This window comes from Monodelphis domestica, chromosome 7 (assembly GCF_027887165.1).
Source record: "Monodelphis domestica isolate mMonDom1 chromosome 7, mMonDom1.pri, whole genome shotgun sequence".
Classification (NCBI taxonomy): domain Eukaryota; kingdom Metazoa; phylum Chordata; class Mammalia; order Didelphimorphia; family Didelphidae; genus Monodelphis; species Monodelphis domestica.
The window spans coordinates 28,849,354-28,871,518 of record NC_077233.1 but is presented as its reverse complement, the minus strand read 5'-3'; the positions used below and the strand labels follow the sequence as shown (position 1 = coordinate 28,871,518).

At 37.1% G+C, this 22,165-nt stretch overlaps 1 protein-coding gene across 1 annotated transcript in view; it reads right to left on the bottom strand.

The window, feature by feature from the left end:
- Positions 1 to 22,165, bottom strand: part of SLC25A26 (solute carrier family 25 member 26) — a 149,548-nt gene that overhangs the window by 97,121 nt on the left and 30,262 nt on the right. Inside the window, exon 5 of the mRNA XM_003341730.4 lies at positions 20,903 to 20,950. Within this exon, the coding sequence (XP_003341778.2) occupies positions 20,903 to 20,950 (48 nt within the window). The remainder of the gene's footprint in view (positions 1 to 20,902; positions 20,951 to 22,165) is intronic.

Below are 22,165 nucleotides of genomic sequence, written 5' to 3'. Positions count from 1 at the left end.
GGTCCTTCACTCCCCCCCCCCCCCTTACCAAAAAGAATGATCTTCAAACTGGCAACAATAAAACAAACAAAAAAAGAAGACTGAAACCCAAGGAGGCCATGAGAAGGTTGCTGGCTATTCTAGATGAATCGAACTCGCCTGGTCTACAAGACTTAGAAACACTATCTGATCTTCAAAAGATCATAGAGAATGAGGGAGTTGCAGAGCACCAGACAAAGGCCAACATCCACATTTTGAAAGGGCAAAAGATGAAGAATTTTCTGAACTCTAGAGGCTTATGAGCTTGACTTGATAAAATCACTTAGAAGAGTTTTTTCTTTTGAAAATTTTATTTAATTAGATGATTAAGAATATTTTTTCATGGTTACAAGACTCATGTTCTTTCCTTCCCCTCCCTCTCCCCCCCTCCCATATCTGATGCACAATTCTACTGGGTTTAACATGTGTTAGAAGATGGGGGTTGTGATGATCTATATAATCACTTAGAAAAGGAAGCAGTGACAATTTTTTTTTTAAAAGCCTGGTTTTATCAAGCATAGGTCATAAAAGAATGACCTCATTTTAAAAAATGTCATTATTAGAATGATAGATGAAAGGAAAGTCATGGATATATAGTACATAAAGGTTTTGGTAAATGTTTGATAGATTCTCATGCTATTCTTGTGGCCAAGTTGGCAGGATTGGGCTAGATAACAGGATAACTCTGTGGTCCCATTTTTCTTCTGAACCTTTGTAGCAAAACTGTGAAAAGGCCATCAATCCACCCCAAATGCTTTCTCCAAAGTTACCAGCACTTTTAGTTGCCAACTCCAGTGACCTTTTCTCAGTCTTCTTTTTCCTTGATGTCTTTGCAGCCTTAACAATGTTGATAACTTTTTTCTCCTTTAGACTTTCTTCTTTCTAGGTTTTTGAGACACCACTTCCTCCTGGTTTTCTCTCACCAGTCTGACTGCTCCTTCTCTTGTCTCCTTTGCTGGATCCTCCTCCAGAGCACACTACCTAACCTTTGGGGGGGTGGGGCTTTCTCTTTCCCTTAATACTACTTCATTTGATGATCTTATCAGCCCGCAAAGAGTTAAGTATCACCTTTATGCTGATGGTACCTTTCCTGTCCCAATCTCTCTGCTAACACCAAGTCTCACATCTCCAATTGCCTTTCAGACAGTTCAAACTGGTTGGCCAGTAAACATCTTACACACAATATGTCCAAAACAGAACTCATTCTCTGTCCTTCCTTACCTTCCCTATTTCTGTAAAAGGTAATGCTCTCCTCCCAGTCCCTCAGGCTCAGAATCTAGGCAACATCTTGGACTCCTCACTATCTCTCTCCCCAACATAGAAGCTGTAGGCTGGGTCTGTTAAATTCACCTTTGCAACTATCTTTTGCCTCTTTTTGTATCCTCACCAGGAATCTAAATGGTGCAGTGTATAAAGAGCACTAGGCCTGGAGTCAGAAAGACCTAAGTTCAAATCCTATCTCAGATGTGACCTAGCTGTGTGACCCTGGGCAAGTCACTTAACCTTGTTTGCTCTCAGTTTCCTCATTTATGAGCTGGAGAAATAAATGGCAAATCACACAGTATCTTTGCCAAGAAGACACCAAATGAGGTCATGATGAGTAGGACTAACTGACTGAATAACAAGTGCTTAGCTAAGTGTCTGACAGAGTAGGTGCTTAAAAATTGTTTACTGAATTCAGTTATATTCAGACATGGCTGAATGATCAGACTCTGCCAACTGGAAGGGGAGTCTCTAGTGGAATCCCAAGGGATCTGCCTTTGGACTTGTGCTGTTCAATATTTTTATCAATATTTTAGAAGAAGGAAAAGATCACTGGATTACCAGATTTTCTAATGACCCCAAACTAGAAGGTACAGCCAACATAGTCAAGATATAAAAAGGTCAGAACCAAAGGTCAAATTTAATAATATTAAGAGGATTTAAAGTCTTAGCCCTCTGTTCAGAAACATCAGCTATATCAATTATAGATAAGAGAGGAACAACTTTTCATCTGAAAAATATCCAAAGGATTTTGTGGATTTAAAATTAACAAATAAAAGATCCCTCTACTGTAAATATGAATAATATGGAAATAGGTTTTGAACAATGTATGACCCAGTGGTTATACTGCTTGTTAGCTCCAGCAGGGCGGAGGGAAAGGGGGGGAGGGGGATCATGAATCATGTAACCATGGGAAAATATTCTAAATTTAAAAAAGAAAAAAAGAAAGCTAACAGAGTTAACATTGGGGCACAGAAGACATAATGACAACCTGTGGTAGAGACATAAAGAGAGAGAGGTTTTGTAGGACAAGCCAAGATGCAAGAACCAAAGCTGGGGACCTGTCTGCAAAATCAAGGAGAAGGTTCCAAATGGAATGTTCCCAGGAAGAGAGGCAGTTGAAGCTGGCTGAAGGACCCTTGGGGGGTTGGCTTGGCTTTGGGGCTCTGACCAAAGGAGGAACTGATTCTGTCTCTCTCTGGGAGTTGAAGCTGACCAGGGGAGAAACTGGGACTTCTGACTCTGCTCTCTCTGGGGGACTGACAAAGAAAGGAGGCAAGCCTAGCTGCAGAGAAAAGAAACTGAACTGATTTTGTTAGCTTTTGTCCCAGGCTGAAGGACCCTTGAGGGGGGCTTCTGAAATTAGGTTGAGAGACCTTGGTGGCTTTGTGAAGAAGAAAGAAGATTTTAACTGTTGTCCTCCATCTCTCTAACTGTCCCACCCCGCCCCCGTCACAGTTTGTGACTGGACAGATTTCCCAAACCCTCAAATTTTCCTTATTATAGTTTAGGGAAACCCTCATCCCTCTTTCCTCAGTTTCCTTGTCCTGTTATCCCAATAAACCCCTTAACTGGGAAAAGAAAGGAAGAAGTTTTTTCTCATGAATATCATAGTCCACTCAGGGGGGAGGGAGGAAGCAAAAGGCTTCAAAAAGTGGGTGGTTAAGGGAGGGAGGGAGGGAGTAAGAGGGTAGGAGGAGGTTAGGAAAATATTGATCCATAAGTCATCAGTAGAGATCAGTAGGCAAACCCCAGAGCATTCCCTTGTGGCAGCACCCCTCTATCTCTGGAGCAGTATTTCTCAGTGTCTCTCAAAGTACTTCTATCTCTATTGCAAATAGGCAGGTGGGTCCCCATACTAGCTGCTCTCTGGAAAGCCAGAGTATATACCAGTTAGAGCCACAAGAAATAGTTTCTACAACAGATTAAGATTTCTATTACAAACCTAAGGCTATACTGAAAATCCTAGTAATCAGAAAATAGAAGATGACTCTACATATATTCTTAACTCGGACTACATATGGAGTATTCTGTTCACTTCAAGGGCCCAATTTTAGGAAGACCACTGACAAGCTAGAATGAGGCCAGAGGAGGAACATCAGTTTGTTGAGATGACTGGAGACCAGACCACAAGAGGACTGGAAGAAATGGATGCCTATCCTGGACAAGAAAAAACTAAGGAAGGCCCTGACTTGTTAAGTACCTAGAGGACAGTCATTCAATTTAAAAAGCATTTGTTAAATGTCTACTATAAGCCAGCTACTATGGTGTAGATGAAGATGGTTTCCCTTAACTGAGAGGGGATGGTTAGGAACAATGGATGGAAGCAGCAGAGAGGCAACTTTTCGCTTGATGTAAGGAAATACTTCCTAAAAAATTTTTGTTCCAAGTGGGTCATCCTAAGAGGCTATAGAGGTCTTCAAGGGGAGGCAAGATAAAACATTTCTACAGGATTTTTATAAAAGAGAGAACAACAAAAGCACTTTGGAAAAGGTAATTTGGGAGAGCAAAGAAATGAGAGTTAGAAATAGGATCAGAGATACACAATAGTTTTCCTTGAGAAACTAACATTTATTTTAACATGTGCTAGTGGGAGCAGAAAAGCAAAAAAGTGAAGATGAATTTAATAATGATGTAGTAAAAGAGGACAAACAGTAAAGTATTATAGTATTTTCAAAATGATATATGTATATATTTCAAAAAGGAAGATTTGCACTTTAAAATAAATACAATATTTAGAAAATAACAAACATTTAAAATGTTTCTAGATATGGGAAAAGATAAGTAATAGACTCTCCCAGAATAGATATATTACTAAGAATAATGGGTTAGTTCTAAACTTTTTTATTTTTTTATTTTTGCCCCTGGCATAGTATTTTTTTGCCTGGAAGAACTTTTAAGTTGGCAACAGTATGGGCAAGCTGGGAAATTGGTCCAAATGCAGTTTTCTTCAATTAAGACTACTCATTTTTTATTGAAATCTTTGCAAGTTCAAAATATATCTTATTCTGAGATTGCTGCATACATGATATAGTCCAGGTTTTATTGACTGTTCAAATCCTGTATCTCTTACCATATTACAGAGGTTGGGAAGTTAAAATTTATATTCGACAAAATGAATTATTTTCTTTTATTTGAAATAATTTAATATTAAAGCTTAGGTAGCATATCTAGTGAAACTTATGGTACAACCTTTAAGAATCATTGGGATTTTTCTTGGTAAATGGTTTTAAGAAACAACAGAGATGTTAACAGAGCTAAAGGATAAAGTGAAAAAAGACAATGTTAGATAAATATTATCAATTAATAGTGATGGGAACTTTTAAAATAAAATTTTAGGAATAACATAAGAGATATATACATATATATATATTTAAAGCTGGACATATTGGAGAGATACAAAGATTGGTTTGATATTAGGAAAATCATGGTTTACTTAGAAAACTTCAAAGAAACTGTTAAAAATTAATTGTTTCAGTAAGGAAGTAGGACACAATCTATAAAACATAATTTTCATATAGTAATAATAAAACCTAGGAATAATAGGAAGGAAAATCCCATTCAAACTAATTCTAAAATGCATAAACTATCTGATAGTCAATCTACCAAGATATACTTTTTAATATTTATGTATGCATAACTACAAGACACTTTTTAAGGAAATGAAGAATAATTTAAATATTTGGAGAAGATAGTCATTGCTTGTGGTTGGCCACATTATCAATAGAAGAAAAACATTAGTAAAATTTATAAATTGCTTAGCACAGTTCTTGGCACATCGAAGGTGTCACATAAATGTGAATTTCCTATTCCATCCCATCTAAATAAATGTACAGATTTAGTGTCATACTAGTCAAAAACACACTAAAAGGGAACTTTATAAGACTATACAAAATAATTACAAAATCCACTCGGGAGACCTAAAGCTAAGTCAATTCTCAAGAGAAATAACAAAAGAACTATACATTATAACTAACATCAAAATTTCTTTCTAAATATCTATGGCTTTCAATCACTAGACCATCATTCTTAAAATACCAAGAATAATATTTTCAAGAAATTCAATCATATCTAGTCAAGGTTAGAATGAAAAAATAAGCAAATCATTTATATATTTTTATAATTATAGAGATCTCCTGGAACCACATTACATGGAATTATAACACATATCGCCTAATAAAACCTGGACATGAATTAGAGACCTTTATATCTGTATATCTATCTAACTCTAACTCTACAACAACTAAGTAGCATTATTTCATAAATTATTCATCTCATTCAGCATCTTCACTTTGCCCATAGAGTATCCATCTCCTTTGGGCTAAGACTTTAACATGCTACATTCTTAATTATAAAAAGCAAAATGGTAGCCTGAAGTATACAAAGTTCAGGAGGGATATTTGGTATTGGTCCATACGAAATCATCACATGAGATGATCTCATAAAATGTTATTCTTTTCAAGGGGCTATTTTGAATTGAAAAATCTAGATTTGCTGTTTTGCCTAAAAACAGTTTTATCTCCAAGAATATTCTAAATATCTCAACTATAGTTTGTTCACTACTCCAACCCACAACAATCACTGAATCTTGCTCTCTTTTAAGATCAAGCATGTGTTTGGCTCAGAGAGAGCTTAATGATGATCTCAATGACCACAAGAAATGTTTCTAAAGTATATGACACAATCAAATAATCGTGAGTTTTCAGGATTGAAACTCAAAATTGTTAAGATGTTCTGGGATCATGGCCCCAGAGGTTCATCAATACTAAAAAAGGCACAGGCTTAGGGTGCCCTCTAGTGTCCAGTTTAGCACATGCATGATTATTGATCAAACATGACTGAAAGCAAAGGTCCAGGAAAAAAAAAATGGGCCACTTCTTATGGAGAAAAAGATCTATTTTAATATCCCCTCTTTTATTTCTACTCAGTAATCCTTCCTTATCATACTTGTGCTAATTCTAGATGACTTCATCTGTGTATCACAAGTGCCTTCAATTCCTTACTTCCATTTTCCAGCATTTCTAAGAGAAATAGGGAAAGAAAGAAAAGAAAACCAAACTTGGCAACTTAGAAATATCAGAAATGCTTATATATGATAGGCATTTCATATGTTTAATGCCTTAGAGACATCCACATAAACCTCTAAGATTTATAGAGAATAAGGAATCTAAAGTCTAGAAAAGCATAGGGACTTGCCCAGAGTCACACAGCTAGAAAGTGGTAAGGGGTTCTGGCTTCCCTATTAGGAGCCCTCTCTACTCTATTTTACTTAAACAAAGATTTTATGAGGATGAAGAAACCATTCTTTGGGACTTTCCTTCAGATGACTCTACCTCCCTTTTTGACAATTGGTAGCTCCTTCTTCCCAAGTCAGGATTTTCACTTTTCCTTTGTTTAAAAGATTCTTCCAATCTTCTATAAGTCAAGTATAAACTCATTTTTCTCCTGATATTTTTGAAACTAATAATTGTGAGGACAATCATAATTTTTCAGTAGAATGCAATCCTAAAGTAATCTGTGGCTGAATAACTACCAATGGCTTTTTTAAAGGTTTTTTAAATTACTTCATAAGAGATCCTACATGTCCTCCCAAAATCTGGCTCTTTTGGTACCCAAAAGTGAAGTCTTTGTATTCTTTTTTTAATATTGAGATGTGGAGTCTCTTTTCTTCTTGTTGCATTTTTAAAAATTCTTTTGTATTTAAAAATAGGAATAATTTTAATCAGAATCCCTCATATTTCCTGATTAAAATTATTTTTTTCTTGGAGACCACCTAAATACCAGGAAATCAAATGAAGGGAATATAATGCAATGGAATAGCAAATATAAATTTGGTTGACAATGTCATATGCCCCAAGAGAATTATGTAATAGTATAGGCAAACAGATTCTCTGTCCATGATTACCATTATGGATGTATATAAAGGGTTTTTGGTCTGGTTTGAAAATTAAAGCCATGAAGGTAAAATCATCTGATTAATGCCCAAAAGGCTGGAGTCTATTGTTGAGAAGCGGGGTATAGATTTGGCAGCTATGAACTACCAGGCACAAGGGATGTCTTGATGACTCATCATCTAGATGATGAACACCTGGGGAATGTGTGAAGATGGCCATGACAAAAAACATGAATGCCAACTATGGGAATGTTTCCAACTAAATGTAAAGGAAACATGAGCTTCACAAAACTGCCAACAAGTTGCTTCACGATGCATTTTAAAATACATTATAACAAAATGCCACATTAGATTGCTTGAATTCCTACTATGATGGCAGTCAGGATGCTGGAGAATCCTTTGATTGATGGAGAACAATAAAAATGATCAATGACAAAATGGTTGCCAATCAAGGCCATAACTTGCTCTTCCCCTTGAAGTGGAGCAGTGAGTGGGCAAGGGAGTACCTAGGAGACACTGAACTGAAAAGGCAGAGACAGGAATGCAATGGAGCTTCAGAACCTAGTTTCTCTGGCACTCCCTTTCCTCACATGTCACAGAAAAGGATTCCTCTTTGACTTGTATACCCAAAAAAGCATCTCTAAGTTCTGGGGCAGAGGAACAGAAAAACTGTGGGGAGAAAGTCATGTGTCTATCATAAGAATTATACAATCTCTAATCTACATACCTATTTTCAGCTTTTATAGTGTGAATTTTGGCCAGCCAGGAATATAGCTGCCATTTGTAGTACTGCTCCTACAAGATTAACTTCCCCCAGCCATATCATTTTGGGCCAAATTCTGAAAGAAATAATGACATTGAAAGGGAGAGCAATGAGGAATACCTGCATTTACTTCTAATTCTTCCTCAAATAAGCAAATATTTATTGTCCTAAAGAAAATGTCTAATTCTGAAACTTTCAGCTTTAGCTCTCAATCTTACATCTTGAGATTCAAGAGTATTCCCTTTAATGCTTATAATCAACCTTCACTAAAAATGCCACAAAAATATAGAAATGTAAGCACAAAAATAGATATTTACCTATTAATGTAATTTTGTCAACTCTTTTTTTCCCCCCTAGTTCTGGCAATCCTTCAGAACACTTAATAAAATACTTTCCTACATCAGAATGAAGGCAGTGTGATTCAATGGAAAGGGAACAGATTCCAATTCTGCTTCTGACACTTACTATTACCATCCCTTGGCCTTCATAGCCTGAGCTTCCTGGAATAGAAAAAGAAGTGTTTGGACTAGATGGCCTTCACAATTCTTTTTAGATCTGGGTCCTGTGACTTCTATTAAAATGAAAACTCAAACAGTACCTACTTCCTAGGGTTGTTGTGAGGATCAAAAGACATAATAGTGGCAAAGTTTTTTTGTGTGTAGTGCATGGCACACAGTAAGCACTATATAATGTTAGTTTTTGCTATTGTTAGGACTATTATATATATATATTATAGATTATTATATTCAGATACTCTAAAATCATCACTTTTTGTTCCTGTTTTGAATTCTGAAAGATTCAAGTTTCATATCCCCCTACATTTCCTTGAAAGAACTTATCTTTAATGTAGAGTACACATATAAAAATTATTAATAATATATGAAAAACTGAACAAATATCTAAATACAAACTTGTCCTAAAATATCCTCTTCCTTTAGAAATCTATTTTATATTAAAGAACAAGTGTGTAAAACTTTCTTCCTTTTTTCTATTAAAAAATTAATTATTCATGATTTCATTAATAACAAAACTATATATAGGAAACACAGCACCATTAGTATTCCATCAGACATTGTGCATTGCTGGATTATCCCATGTAAATACTTGTTCATTTAATTAGACTGTAAGAAAATTCAGGTTGAATGGAGAGAAAATGGCAGGTCTCCAAAAGAGGTTTGATTTTGTGTTTTACCATGATTCTTTGGGAGTGAAGAGAAGTTTGTTCTCCTCTACATCCCTGATAACAGAACCAAGTATGTTCTGCAAGTAAGGGAGTTGGAATTACCTAACAAAGTTCATGGTAAGGTCCCTGTGGGAACTTACAGTGATCAAACAAGGATGGGCCACAATCTCTGAAAGGTTCTTTACAAAAAGCTAGAAAGAATTTAAACACGGCCCTGGGAACACAATACTTTGGTCATCCAAGGACCAACCTATTCTAGCTGAAAATAGCCTGTTTCTATTCATTTCTTCCCAGTCTTCTTGGTTTTTACCCTCAAGATGGCTGATGATCACAAAGCCAGAGGAAAAGATTCTCAATCGGAATAAAGTCAATATTCTGTAGTCCAAGTGTATTCTTTGTATTAGTGTTAATGCATTTTGAGCATTATATGGTCATCAGAAAAGATAGAGAGAAAATGTGGTATTTTAAAAAAACTGAACACTTCAAGAAAATTGCAAATATTAAGAAAAATAGATGAAAGCTGGTTTTAAGTAAATCAAATATAAGGAAAAATGCATCAAAAAAGCTAAGAGGTTACTCTTCCCATATCACATTATTTTAACTCTATTATACTTTTTAAAAAGTTTCTGTTTACTTAATAGAAAAATGTGCAATCAACGGCTAAAATTTGCATTTGAAACCATGACAATTTTAGGACTTTTGCATTCAAATGATATTTTAATCTTAGAGCAATATCACTTGGGTGAGTATAATATGTGTGGAGGTTATTAAGTAATTTATTTTATGATAAGCTCCTGTGATTAAAAGAAATTTTATTTTCATTTGTATAATATTTCCATTAATTAAAATGTCCCCTGAAGACATCTGTTCAAAGTCTAAAACATTAAAACAATGGAAAAATTCCAAAACCAAACTTTTTTTTCCCATGAAGTTAACATTATGGAATTCTAACAGATGTTCTATTTGGTCATAGTTAATAAAATGAATTATATAGGAATTAAATGAAGCTCAACATATTTGTGTTAGATTTTAACATAAAATCAACTTCACATTAAAAAATATGGAAACCTACAATGGCTCCCCTCACCCTGCTAGTAGAATTAATGAGTTGTACCAAAGACCATATGGTATTTTACCACTTTTCTAACGTGAAGAAACATAATTTGGGGAGCTTATAAAGGAATGTAATATTGAGAATAAAGTCCTTTTTCCCAACATTCTCTCTCTACTGAAAGTCCACAGAAATGATTGCAGACATCATCTCCTTAGTGTTTCCTCAGGGTTGTATAAACTCTGCCTTTTCTGTCCTCATTCAGACCAAAGAATTTATTTCATCAGTAAGGATAATTACACAGGAAAAAAGACAAACATAATAGTGGAAGAAGAGACACTAAGATCAAAACCTGCAGGTATTTACTGCACTATCTACTGTACATGTACATGGTATACACTGGTATCACCTGAAGATTTGTAGTACATTTTACATGCGTGACTTTGTTCATCCACCACAAGGCAGCTGCTATTTTTATCTTTATCTTATAGATAAGGAAACTGGGGCTTATGAATTGCCCAGATGACCATCTTATTCATCCATCTAATTAGCATTCATTAAGTGTCTACTAGAAGTGAAACAGTCCCTCTGTCCTCTGGAAGCTCACAATCCAGTAAGGGGAGCACTGGGGCAAATACACAGATAGATAGATGCAAAAGAGATGCAAAAATTAATATATTTTTTAAGAGATGCAAAATAATTTTGGAGAGAAGACAGTACCAAATGAGGAGAATGTGAAAAGTTTCATGGAAAAAATAAGGCTTAGGTTGAGCTATGAAGGAAACCAGAGATTCTAAAAGGCAGAGATGAGGAAGATAAGAATGTCCACTAGGCATGGGGAAGAGCCAGCATCCAGGCATGGAGATGGAAAAAACAGAGAAATAAAGCATTTGGCTCAATATGGAGTAATGTGTGAGAAGGGTGAGAAGGAAGGGTCTGAGTCATGAAGGGCTTTCAGTGCCAAAGAGGAATCTGAATTTGATCCTAGTAGTAGAGTTTGTCTAACCTACACTTTAAGAAAATCACAATGGAGGATGGATTGAAGCAGGGAGAGACATGACACACTGAAGGGAAATTAGGAGGCTACTATGATAGCTTGTCTGGGACATGAGGACTCTGAGTGGTGGTGGATGTGGGAGTTAAGGGAACAATCTGGAGAGAGGAGATTTAGCAATGTGAGTAGTGCATGTGAGGTGAGAAAGTGAGGAGTCAAATATAATGCAAGTGGCCAGAAGAATAATGGTGCCCATGACAAAAATAAGTAAATTTGGAAAAGGAGTGGGCTTGGGAGAAAGATCATTTTTAGACATGTGGCATATGAAATGTCTACGAGACATCTAGTTTTATAGGTCCAAGAGGCAATTCAGTTTGTGACACAAAAATGGAACTCAGGAGAATGATGTGTTAAATATACACACATGGGAGTCCTCAGTATAGAAATATTAAATCTATGTGAGTTGATGTAGTCATCAGGATAGAATACAGAATGAGAAAGCCCAAGACCAAAGCTTAAAGTACCAATAGATGAACAAGTAGAAAAGACTAAGAAGGAATGCTTGACATACAGGAAGAAAATGGAAAAATGGAGAACAGGGTCATGAAAACCTAGAGAAGGGAGAGAATCCAGAAGAAAGTAGCTAGTAGCACCAAGAGGTAAGGAAGGATGAAGACTGAAAAAGGGCTTTTGGCTATTAACAGGTCAGTGATGACTCTGGAGAGGGCAGTTTCTATGGTGCAATGAGGTCAGAAGCCAGAATGAAAAAGGCTAAGGGAGAGTATAAGGGGTAGAAGTTAAACAAATGTAAATTACTTTTTTCTAGGAATTTGGCTGAAAAAGGTAGTAGTTTGGCTGAAAAAGGTAGTAGTTTGGCTGAAAAAGGTAGGGGGTGCGGAATGAGATGAGAGCATGAAAGGTTGAAGGATTGCCCCATGATTTTTTAAGGGTGGAAGATAACAGGACATGTTCGTCAGTAACAGAGAAAGAAGCTAGGGGGGCACCTGGGGAGCACAGTGGATTGAGAGACAGTCCTAGAGATGGATAGGGACAGGCTTAGGTTCAAATCTGATCTCAGACACTTCCTAGCTGTGTGACCCTGGGCAAGTCACTTATAACCCCCATTGCCCTAGCCCTTACCACTCTTCTGCCTTGAAACCTATACATGGTATTGCTTCTAAGGAGGGAGGGAGGGAGCCCCACAGTGAATGGCTAGAGGAGCTGGAGACTTCTGGCCCTATTCCCTAGGACAATGGGTGATGTCCTCACTGCACTTCTTCCCTCCCAGAGTTGTAAGAAAAGCACTCTGTGGACCTTAGAGTGCTATACAAATAAGCCCTTTAATTATGATTGTTTTTGGTCGATCTATACACTTAATAGTAATTAAGTCTCTCAATATCTCGGCCTCTTATTATAACACAACATCTTTAAAGTACCTTCTCTATGTCTGTAGAGTCCATTTCAGCTTCCTAAGAACAGGGGCTGTTGGTGTGTTAGTGTACTGCATGATACCTGGCACAGAGCAAGCACTCAATCAATACTGGTTGACTTGGGGACAATAGAGAGTTTAGAAAAGGATTCAGTTTAGGAGTCATAACCTATATTATATGATAAGTATAGAACAGATTTAGGAAACTCTGTGCTGTTTGAGTTGTGAGAAGGATGGCCTCAGTGGGGACATGGGAAATCATGAAGAATCACATAATATCAGCGTTGGACAAGAGTTTGGAAGCCCTCTGGTCTGACCCAATACTGACTAAAACTAGAGTCTCTTTAGAAAATGCCCTTAAATAATGGGGTTATTTAGCTCTCACCTGAAGACTTCTAGAGGGGGAGCCAGCTACTTCCCAAATGAGGCCATTCCATTTTTGGAGAGCTCTGATCACTTAAGAATAAATGTAAAATTCCACATTTCCATTTTTTTAAATCTTAAGAAATTCATTAAAGGAGAAGGGTGCTGTTTCTCCTTATATACACAGAGATGAAATCTGCCTCTCTCAGTGACTCAACCTTTTTCTCCTACTTCTCCCCTCAGGGGCTAAGGGTGACCTTTATTCCACTTGGGAGCCTCTCCCTGTACTTGAAGAAAGCTAAGTCTTACCTAAGTATTCTCTGGTTCAGGATAACAACCACAGCTCCTTTAGCTAAGGGGCATATTCCTCAGGGTAGCTGTCCTACTCCAACTTATCTTTCTTAAAATGTAGGACCTAGATCTGAATGCATGTCAGACCCTCGATGTCACCTCCAAAATGCAGCAAAAGTCTTCCTTGATTCAGGTGCCAGTCCTTCTCACCCTGCCTACCCCTAAAGCAGGTCTTCCTAACTCCAATTGCCTCTAGTGAATGACTCTCACATCACACAGGCAATGCTATGGCCTCAGTCAACCCCAACTTGGGTTTAAATCTCACCTCCAATATTGCCTAGCTGCATGACCTTGGGAGATTTTTTTCACTTTCCTGGGCCTCAATTTGTCTGTAAATGAAGGGGTTTGACCAGATGGTCTTGACTGCCCCTTTCAGCTTTTGATATAGGATGCTAAACTCTTACTACTGTATAGTCTAGCACAGCCAGGTGGTACAATGGATAGAGCCCCTCTCCTAAAGTCAGGAAGACTCATCTTCCTAAATTCAAATCCGGCCTCAGAACGTTCCTAACTGTGTGATCCTGGGCAAGTCACTTTTTCCTGTTTGCCTCAGTTTTCTCATCTGTCAAATGAGCTGGAGAAGGAAATGGCCTAGTATTCTCTTCTAAGAAAACCCCAAATGGGGTCACGAAAAAGTCAGACAGGACAGAAACAACTCAACAATGACCAAACCATGTCAAATGGAGAAAAGCATACCCTCTAAGCCTGTAAGTATATTATGGGCTTCTGCCAAGAAAGAAAATAAATCAGTACAAAGATAAGGAGAAGACATTTTTTATTAATCAAGTAAAATCAACTAAAAAGGAATCAGTATAGATTTGCTAAACAATTAAATTCATCTGATTTTTAAATCATGATCAGGGAACCTAAAATTATTTAACAAACATAAATATTTTAAAATATGCTTCAATTCACACACTACAGACAATTAAGGGGAAGAAGGAAGAAAGAAAATGATGAGGCCTAGAAGGGTAGGAGATGGGCAGGAGAAAGTAGGCTAGGGGGAGGGAGTGGGATAATAAAACTGGCTAAATTTGCTAATCTATTCTTATCCAACCCAGATTTTCACAACTAAAGCCTTTAGAGTATAGTCAGGCCCTTATCACTTTCCTTTGAAATGGTAATTACAATTAGGTCTTCAGTTGTTTTTATCATAAAACCCCCAGAGGTGGACTGAATGAGATATCCAAAGAAGCCCACCAAGCTAGAAACTACTCTCTGGGCTGCAATAGCTCTGCAGAGAAATATGAACCCGGGGCCCAGAATTTCTTGTGTATACAGAAACTAAATTTCCCCCAGTTCCCAAATGTTTCTGCAAACAATCACACAAAACCAAACTCCAGTTTTCCCTTCTACCATCAGAAGTTCCCCTCCAGGATTTTAAAGATGCTGACTTGCAAACTCATTAAAGGGCATCCCTCCCTGCGCACAGACCACTAGGTGGAGTCATGAAGGCAAGATCATCTGGAGAAGTAGCTTCCATAGTTCCACACCTACCTCCATCTCATCATGCCAATTATGCTAAAGATCTGTGATGTTGGCAACAGAAATAATAAAGATGAGGTTTTAGAATTTAGCAAAAGGAACCCATCTTGCCAAGCTCTAATTGTCTAGTTAACAAATCAGGATTTTTGATGTCATAAAGGCTGAATAAAGTAGGCAGTTCAATACAAACTCTGTAGAACAATGATGTCACAGTTTCCTGGGCATCTGGGCATCATAATACAAGTCTCAAGTTCTTGCTAGGGGCTTCCTAGTAAGCAAAATTGACATTTTAAAGGGGAAAATGCATCTAGAACAAATGTGCAAATTTCCAAGCAGTTTTTGAACTTTCCCATAGGAAGGGATGCTGGTATCAGAAAAATGTCAGAAGTGAAACCAGTTGCAATGCAGAGATGCTTGTTTAAAACAGACACATCACTTCTGATTTTCCTCATTTGGAAAAAGAAACTACATTTCATTCAGCAATAATTCGCTTCTGATTCTATCAGAAAGAGCCTCTAGGAAGGCAATATTTCAGCAGAAATCAGTTCTGAAGGTTCTTTTATGAATACATAGAAGGCAGAAGACCCCAATTAAATTCCCAACAAAGCCTTGCCATTTTGAGTAAACAAAGTTATCTCAGCAGGGTCAGAGAGCCTGCTAAGATAGCAGCCTAGAAATTAATTACTAGTTTGACATATGTCACAACAAATTTTAAAGAGAATACCATCCAGTTGTAACCATGTATTTTATCTATTTGTTTGTATGCAAAATCAGTATTTGGTGGCATCTAAATATATTCATTTATTCAGACCTCTCAAAGAAATAAAAAAGGCTTGTTGCCCTCTTTTCCCTGCTTCAAGAAGAAATCTGAGTAAATAACACATGTTTAGTGAGCCAGAAAATGAGTACAGAATGAAGCTATGGTAGGAGTTATGATTCTGAAAGGCAGGTGTCATTTCCCCACAAATAACTAATTTTGAGGCATTCCTTAAAAACAGTTCTTCAAAGTCATCTGATTTCCTTAAAAAAGGTTCTTTACCAGCACCAGTTAATTAAATATTGTTTCTAATGTTTACTCTCTTCCAAAAATTCTGTTTTAAAATGACATGCAAAATATTTTATATGGTGTGAAGACAATGCTTCATGATCAAAAGCCTAGTTTGAGAATAAAACAAAATTCCTCCCAGAGTCTAAATGTTCTGCTTTTATACAAATTAATTTTCTTCTGTAAATGCATAAAAATAGTTTTTCATTTAGATCAATGAAAAATAGAGCTGATAAATGAAAATGTTTCTGTCTCAAAAGAAGACTAAATTTAAAATAACCTGGTTTACAAAGCAGTGCTTTATAAAATGAAGGCTTATATTCTTATCTGTGGGGCCTTTAAAATAGTAGCTACTGGCAAATTATACTCCAACCTGATGCCTTCAAGAAGTGATGTACAATAAATAGTATCATGTACCCAAATAAAAGCTGAACAGGAAAGAGACTGAAAATAGAAAACAATCTCAAAACTATTAAAATTAGAACATTAAAATAGCTGAATTTCTCTAGTAGAATAACCTCATATTGAAATAATTAAAATCCTTTACTATTATCTACAAGCAAGCCCACAGAACTGCCCCATCCTTTTGTTCCTCCCTCATTCTTTAAAAACCTTCACTTCACCCTCCTACCTCTTCTCTACCTACCTCTTACCCCCTTTTCAGCCAAATTAGCCTCTGACTTTTTTGCCTCATCCCCAATTCACTTCTGAGCTTCTTTCTCATTTGACTGCAAAATCCAAAAGTCTGTCTTCAGTTTCTGTCCTTGCTCTCTGGACCATGTCCTCTTCCTAAGCATACTTCCTAGCACTGCTTTCTCCAGGTTTTTACTACTTGTCTTACTACTCACTACATCTCTTCTCAGGCCCCTTTGCTGGAGTCAGCCTTCCTTGGCCCTTCTGCATAGCTATTCCTTTGGCCTCTAGTGTAGGCCCATTCTTCTTCTCTTTCTTGGTGATTTCCTTCTTCAGCTCCTGTTGGTTCAGTAATCATCTCTCTGCAGATAACTCCCTTGTCTAGTAGACAACCACATCTGTCTCCTGAGTGGCAATCTTGTATCCCAAGTAGCTACTAGACATCTCTACCTGGACAGATTCCAGAGTCATCTCAAATTTAACATATCTAAAAAAGGTCTCACCTTTCCCCCCACTAAAACTCACCCTTTTCCTGATTTTTCCTGTTTCTCCAGAGGATGCCACTGTTATTCAAGTTTTCTCATTGTACTCTTCAGTTTGGCCTTTAAAGCACTTCATAACTGAGCTTCTATCTTTCTTTCCTGACTCATAGTAACTTATTCTTGTACAAATCTGTCCCAGGTTTGGGAGGCCTTATTACCAATCCCCAGCAATGCCTTTCTATTTTCCAAAAGATTCTGAATTTTTGCAAAAGATGCTTCTTAGGTCTGGATGACTCTTTTTCTTTCCCATTTGTCACAGGATCCCTGGCTGTCCTTCAAAGCATAGACTAGGTACCACCTCCTCCAGGAAACCTTTCTTGATCTGCCCAATAGTTAGTAGTTTTTCTCCTCCTATCCCATTACTTTGTATTTCTTCTACTAAATTTTATATTTATTTACCTGTATACATGTAGAATGTAGCCCTTTGTTTAGTGCAAGCACAGTCCCTGGGCACCAGAAGGCATTTACTAACTGGCTTGACTTGAAATTGAATGTTTAGTCCTTAAAATGTACTCACCTGGGACTAAAAATTGTTTTCTTGAGTATCTACTTGTAAGCTATGAAGCTTTGCATTTCTTACATTAAGAGGCAAAACAATTTTTATATATTGTCAGATAGAGATATTGTGAGTTCTTTTAAATTGTTAATTATGCATAGATGTTACTGTTAGGGGTAATTGTGGTTCATTAAATGTAGATAGAAAGGCCCTCTCAGATTACTCAATCTGGTTTGAGGAAATCCAGTGATTTGACTCAGAATTAGATAACTAGTAAGTCACTGAAGCTAGGCTCCAAACTTAGGTCATCTGGCTCTATCGCCACTATATTTGCTATCTACTTCTTGATATCTTAATTTTCATATGATCTCTGATCACTAATCTAGGTATTTTTCTGGAAGGGCATCAAGTCTTTTCTACAACCACAGCTCATGTACCACTTTTGCCATTTACTAGTGTGACCTTGAACATGTAAATTTTCTCTAAGATTCGGTTTCTTTCTAATACATTCTTCATGGGGTCATTGTGCACACAAAAATGATAAAGAGTATCTGAAAATTCTTTATAATTTTATAGAAGCATACAAGTTAAGGGATTGTTAGGAAAGCACCCATTTGGGAAATCAGAGCTATTTATAAATCTTATGAAAAAAATGTCTTAAAGCATGACTGATGAGAGAAATGCAAATTAAAACAACTCTGAGGCTCTACTTCACCCTTATCAGAAATGACAAATGCTGGAGAGGATGAGGGAAAATAAGTACATTAATGAATTTCTGGTGGAGTTATGAACTAGTCCTACCATTCTGGAGAACAACCTGGAACTGTGACTAAAGGACTATAAAACCGTGTGTACCTTGACCAGCAATACCACTACTAAGCCTGCATCCCAAAGAGATCAAAGAAAAAGGAAAAGGGCCTATATATACAAAAATATGTACAGCAGCTCTTTTTGTGGTGACAAAGAATTGGAAATCAAGCAGATACTCATCAACTGGAAAATAGCTGAATAAGTTATGTGTAAAGATAATTTTATCATTGTGACTTAAAATCTAAATTTAATTTGGTCGCCAGGGAAAATCCCAAATAATAAAATACCCAAGTCAGCGGGAAATTTTATGGTGAATTAATTGATATAGTGGAGGAAATTAAGAAGAAGAAAGAAGGAAAGGGCTAGTACCGGGTGGGAAGATTAGGAGATCTAGAAAGTAAGGTTTTGAGTGTGAAGGAGGAAGGAATTAGCCTAACCTCCAAAAGGGCTCAGCCAAGAATCAGCTCCAGGGCAAACTCACCGCCAAACCCAGACAAATAACTGCCGCCACTCCAAGATGTTGGAACGTCTAGCACACTGCCAGCCAGAGTCGCCTCTCCAGGAAGAGAGGAAGAGAGAGGAAGTGATGTGCCTATATAGACGGTTTTACATCACTTTCCTGCGTCTCATCTGTACCAATAATAGCTTATCTTGACTTAGGACAGCCCAGGGGACTGTCCAATATTTCTGCACATGTCTGCTGAAGGCCATTTCCTCAGATAATTAAATTTTGAGTTTGGTGCAGACCTTCCTAATCTTGTTAAACTAAGGAGGGTGGAGAAATGTAGGGTTCCCCAGACCTGATTCTGTTAGTCCAAGTATCTCTATTGTTATTGATCAGGAAATAGCTAAATCAAATCATCTAAAGTATGGTCTGATTAGGGTGGAATGGTTTTAAAATTCACATGTGGCATATGATATTAATAGAATATTATTGTGCTACAAGAAATCACAAGGGGAGGAGTTTCAGAAAAACATGGTAAGACATGAACTGATGCAAAGTGAGGTGAGAATATGACCATGCAGACTTAATAGCAATGTTATAATGATGATTCACTCTGAAAGACTTGGCTGCTCTGATAAGAGATAATTTCAAAGGACCAGTGATGAGGGGGGTGGAGCCAAGATGGTAGCTTAGTGGTAGCAAAAACCCAAACTACTCGGACTATCTTTCCAAACCAATCTTTAAAAAGCACTTCAAAACAATAGGAATCAAAATCCAACAGCAAGATGGAATAGGGGGGCTCTCCCATTGAACACAACTTGAAAGGTAGGCAGAGAGAGAGAGAGAGTTAGTTGATTTTCATAGGATAAGGGGAAACTGGAAGCAAAACTAAACATAGAGGAGTGCTGGTTGGCCACCCTACAACCTACCAGACCAGATTCTGTGTCTGGGTATAGGCTAACTTCAGGATCCTGGGACCTAGGGCTTCATCTGCAAAAGAGAACTTCAGACACACCCCATTGAAGTCCCAGGCCTTGGCACAGCCTGCAGTGAGGCCAAACCCTGAGAGTCAGCAGAGGAGACAGAATCTGCAAGCAACTTGCAGAATGTCTAGTCCACCGGCAAAAAAAAAGGCTGGGAAAATGAGCAAATAGCAGAAAAAAACATGTAACCCACCATCAGGGGCAAAGAGAAAAGAACAAAACCAACAGAGAATGATGAGCAACAACTACAAGAAAAACTTATGACTTCACGGGACATCAAGAAACAAACAAAAAAAAATCAAGAGAATGAAAAAATAGAACAAAGGACCAGTGATAAAAAAAAATACTCCACCTTCAGAGAGAACTAATGAACCTTGAGTGAAAACTGAGGCATAATTTTATCACTGTTTTTACTTTCACTGCTTTTTAAAAAAATGGCTAACATGGAAATCTGTTTTGCATGATTTCACATATATGATATAATCATCTGCCTGCCTTCTCAGTGGACAAAAGAGATGGTGGGAGGGAAGGAGAGATTTTGAAACTCAAAAAATTTAAAAGAAAAGAATGTTAAAAATATATAAATAATAAATTGAAATTAAACTAAAAAAGAAATCACCCACTCTGAGGATACATGAAAAGTCTTATCTGTAATATTTGAGTCTACTGTTTTTCAACCAAAACTTATTCTTAGAATGAAAGGTCACAGTATGACCTGTTACAAAGAGCTAGGAATAAAAAGATCTGAGTTCTAGTTCCAGATCTGCCTACCACTATATTTACTGTATGACTATGGGAAAATCACAACATTCCTGAGCTTCAAGCTTGTCGTTTAAATGAAGAATAATCATCATATCTCTCCCACCCGCTTTATAGAGTTGTTCTGAAGACCAAATGAGAAAATGGATAGAAAAGTGTTCCACAAAGCAGGAAGAAACTTCCAAGTAAGAATTATCATCATCATCATTCAAGGAAAAGACCAAATTGAATTAGAAACATGACTAAAGGTTGGCAGAAAGATTATTTATCAGGTATCAAAAAATAAGTATTTCTATTCTGATTTGTAGCTTTCCTGAACAAAATGTAATCAGATATTTGTCCTTAAAATGAATCTTAAGTGTTTATACTTTAAAACAGAAAAAAAAAGTGGTTTACCTCTCTTAAAACAGTGCTTTTATAACCACGATACAATCCTTGGATGCCCTGTAATAGACATTGAAAGGTATTCACTAAAAGGAAAGGCAATTTTGTTAACAAATGCAATTTTCAAATGACATTCTATGTGCCATGGTTCTTCCCATTCCAAGGCTTGAGCTCTCAAACCTATAATAGTGAAGTACCCTAGTTGGTGAAAAGGCAGGTAGCTACCTTTAGGGATTTCTAGGATGGATCCTCCTTCCCAGAGATTAGTTTAACTCCCATTAAAATGGTAGCTTTTCTGGTAACATTAATGGAGTGAACAAACTCCTCTTGTTATCTCTGTTATTTCACATTTCCCCTTCTCTGTGGGTATTACTAGAAAGAGCACTAGAGATACTTTAAAATAGAAACATTTCCAAATGTAAATACTCACAGAGCAGTAATTATTCATTCGTATAAAAATGAAATGATTGCCCACAGTTTGAAACAGAAGATGGCTCACCAATGCATTACTTAACAATCTCTTCATAATATAATGATTAACTACAGTGCTTCCCCCTGGGGGAATCAGGATTTTCCCCCTCTGCCATCTTTGGAAGTCAGCATGAGCTCCCCAATGGACACCTTTTATTTCTGTAATTAAAACCTCTATGACCCCTTTCTTAGGTAAGAAGTGGATGCTAAGAGTCACTTATTTTCTAAACAATTCTCTAAGCAGGTCAATGAAAAAGGGTCATTTCTTGGCCTCATAGAAACTTTCACTTCAATTGTCTTTTAAGCATTGTTTATGGAGTTTTCCAGGAAAAACTGCATCCAAGACCATGCCATTGTGATGCTCTGTGATTACTTGCCATACATGTAAAAACACTGGCAAATCCAAGTGCTCTCAAAAATATCCCCCAGCCTCATTATCAGAAAGAATGATTTGGAAGCACTCCTTTCTACACTAGAGAGGTGGGGTAGCATAGGAACAGAATCTTATACACACAATCAGACAAGACCATCTTGCCAGCTAATTTTGCTTAACAATTTTCTTTATTAAAAGGAGGAAATTCAGTGGTGGGATTGGCCCCACACTGGGAATTGATATTTGTAGAGTAAAGCAAAAGGGATCAATAATTTATTTTTAAGAACAAATGTTTAATTTAAGATTGGGCAGTAACAGAGGCCAATGAATACACAGCATCCCAGTGTGGGCACTGACAGTGGTTTGACCCTTTCCCATGCTGTCAAATGCAGCTCTAACTAGGAAGCTTTGTATTTCATGGTGATAGAACC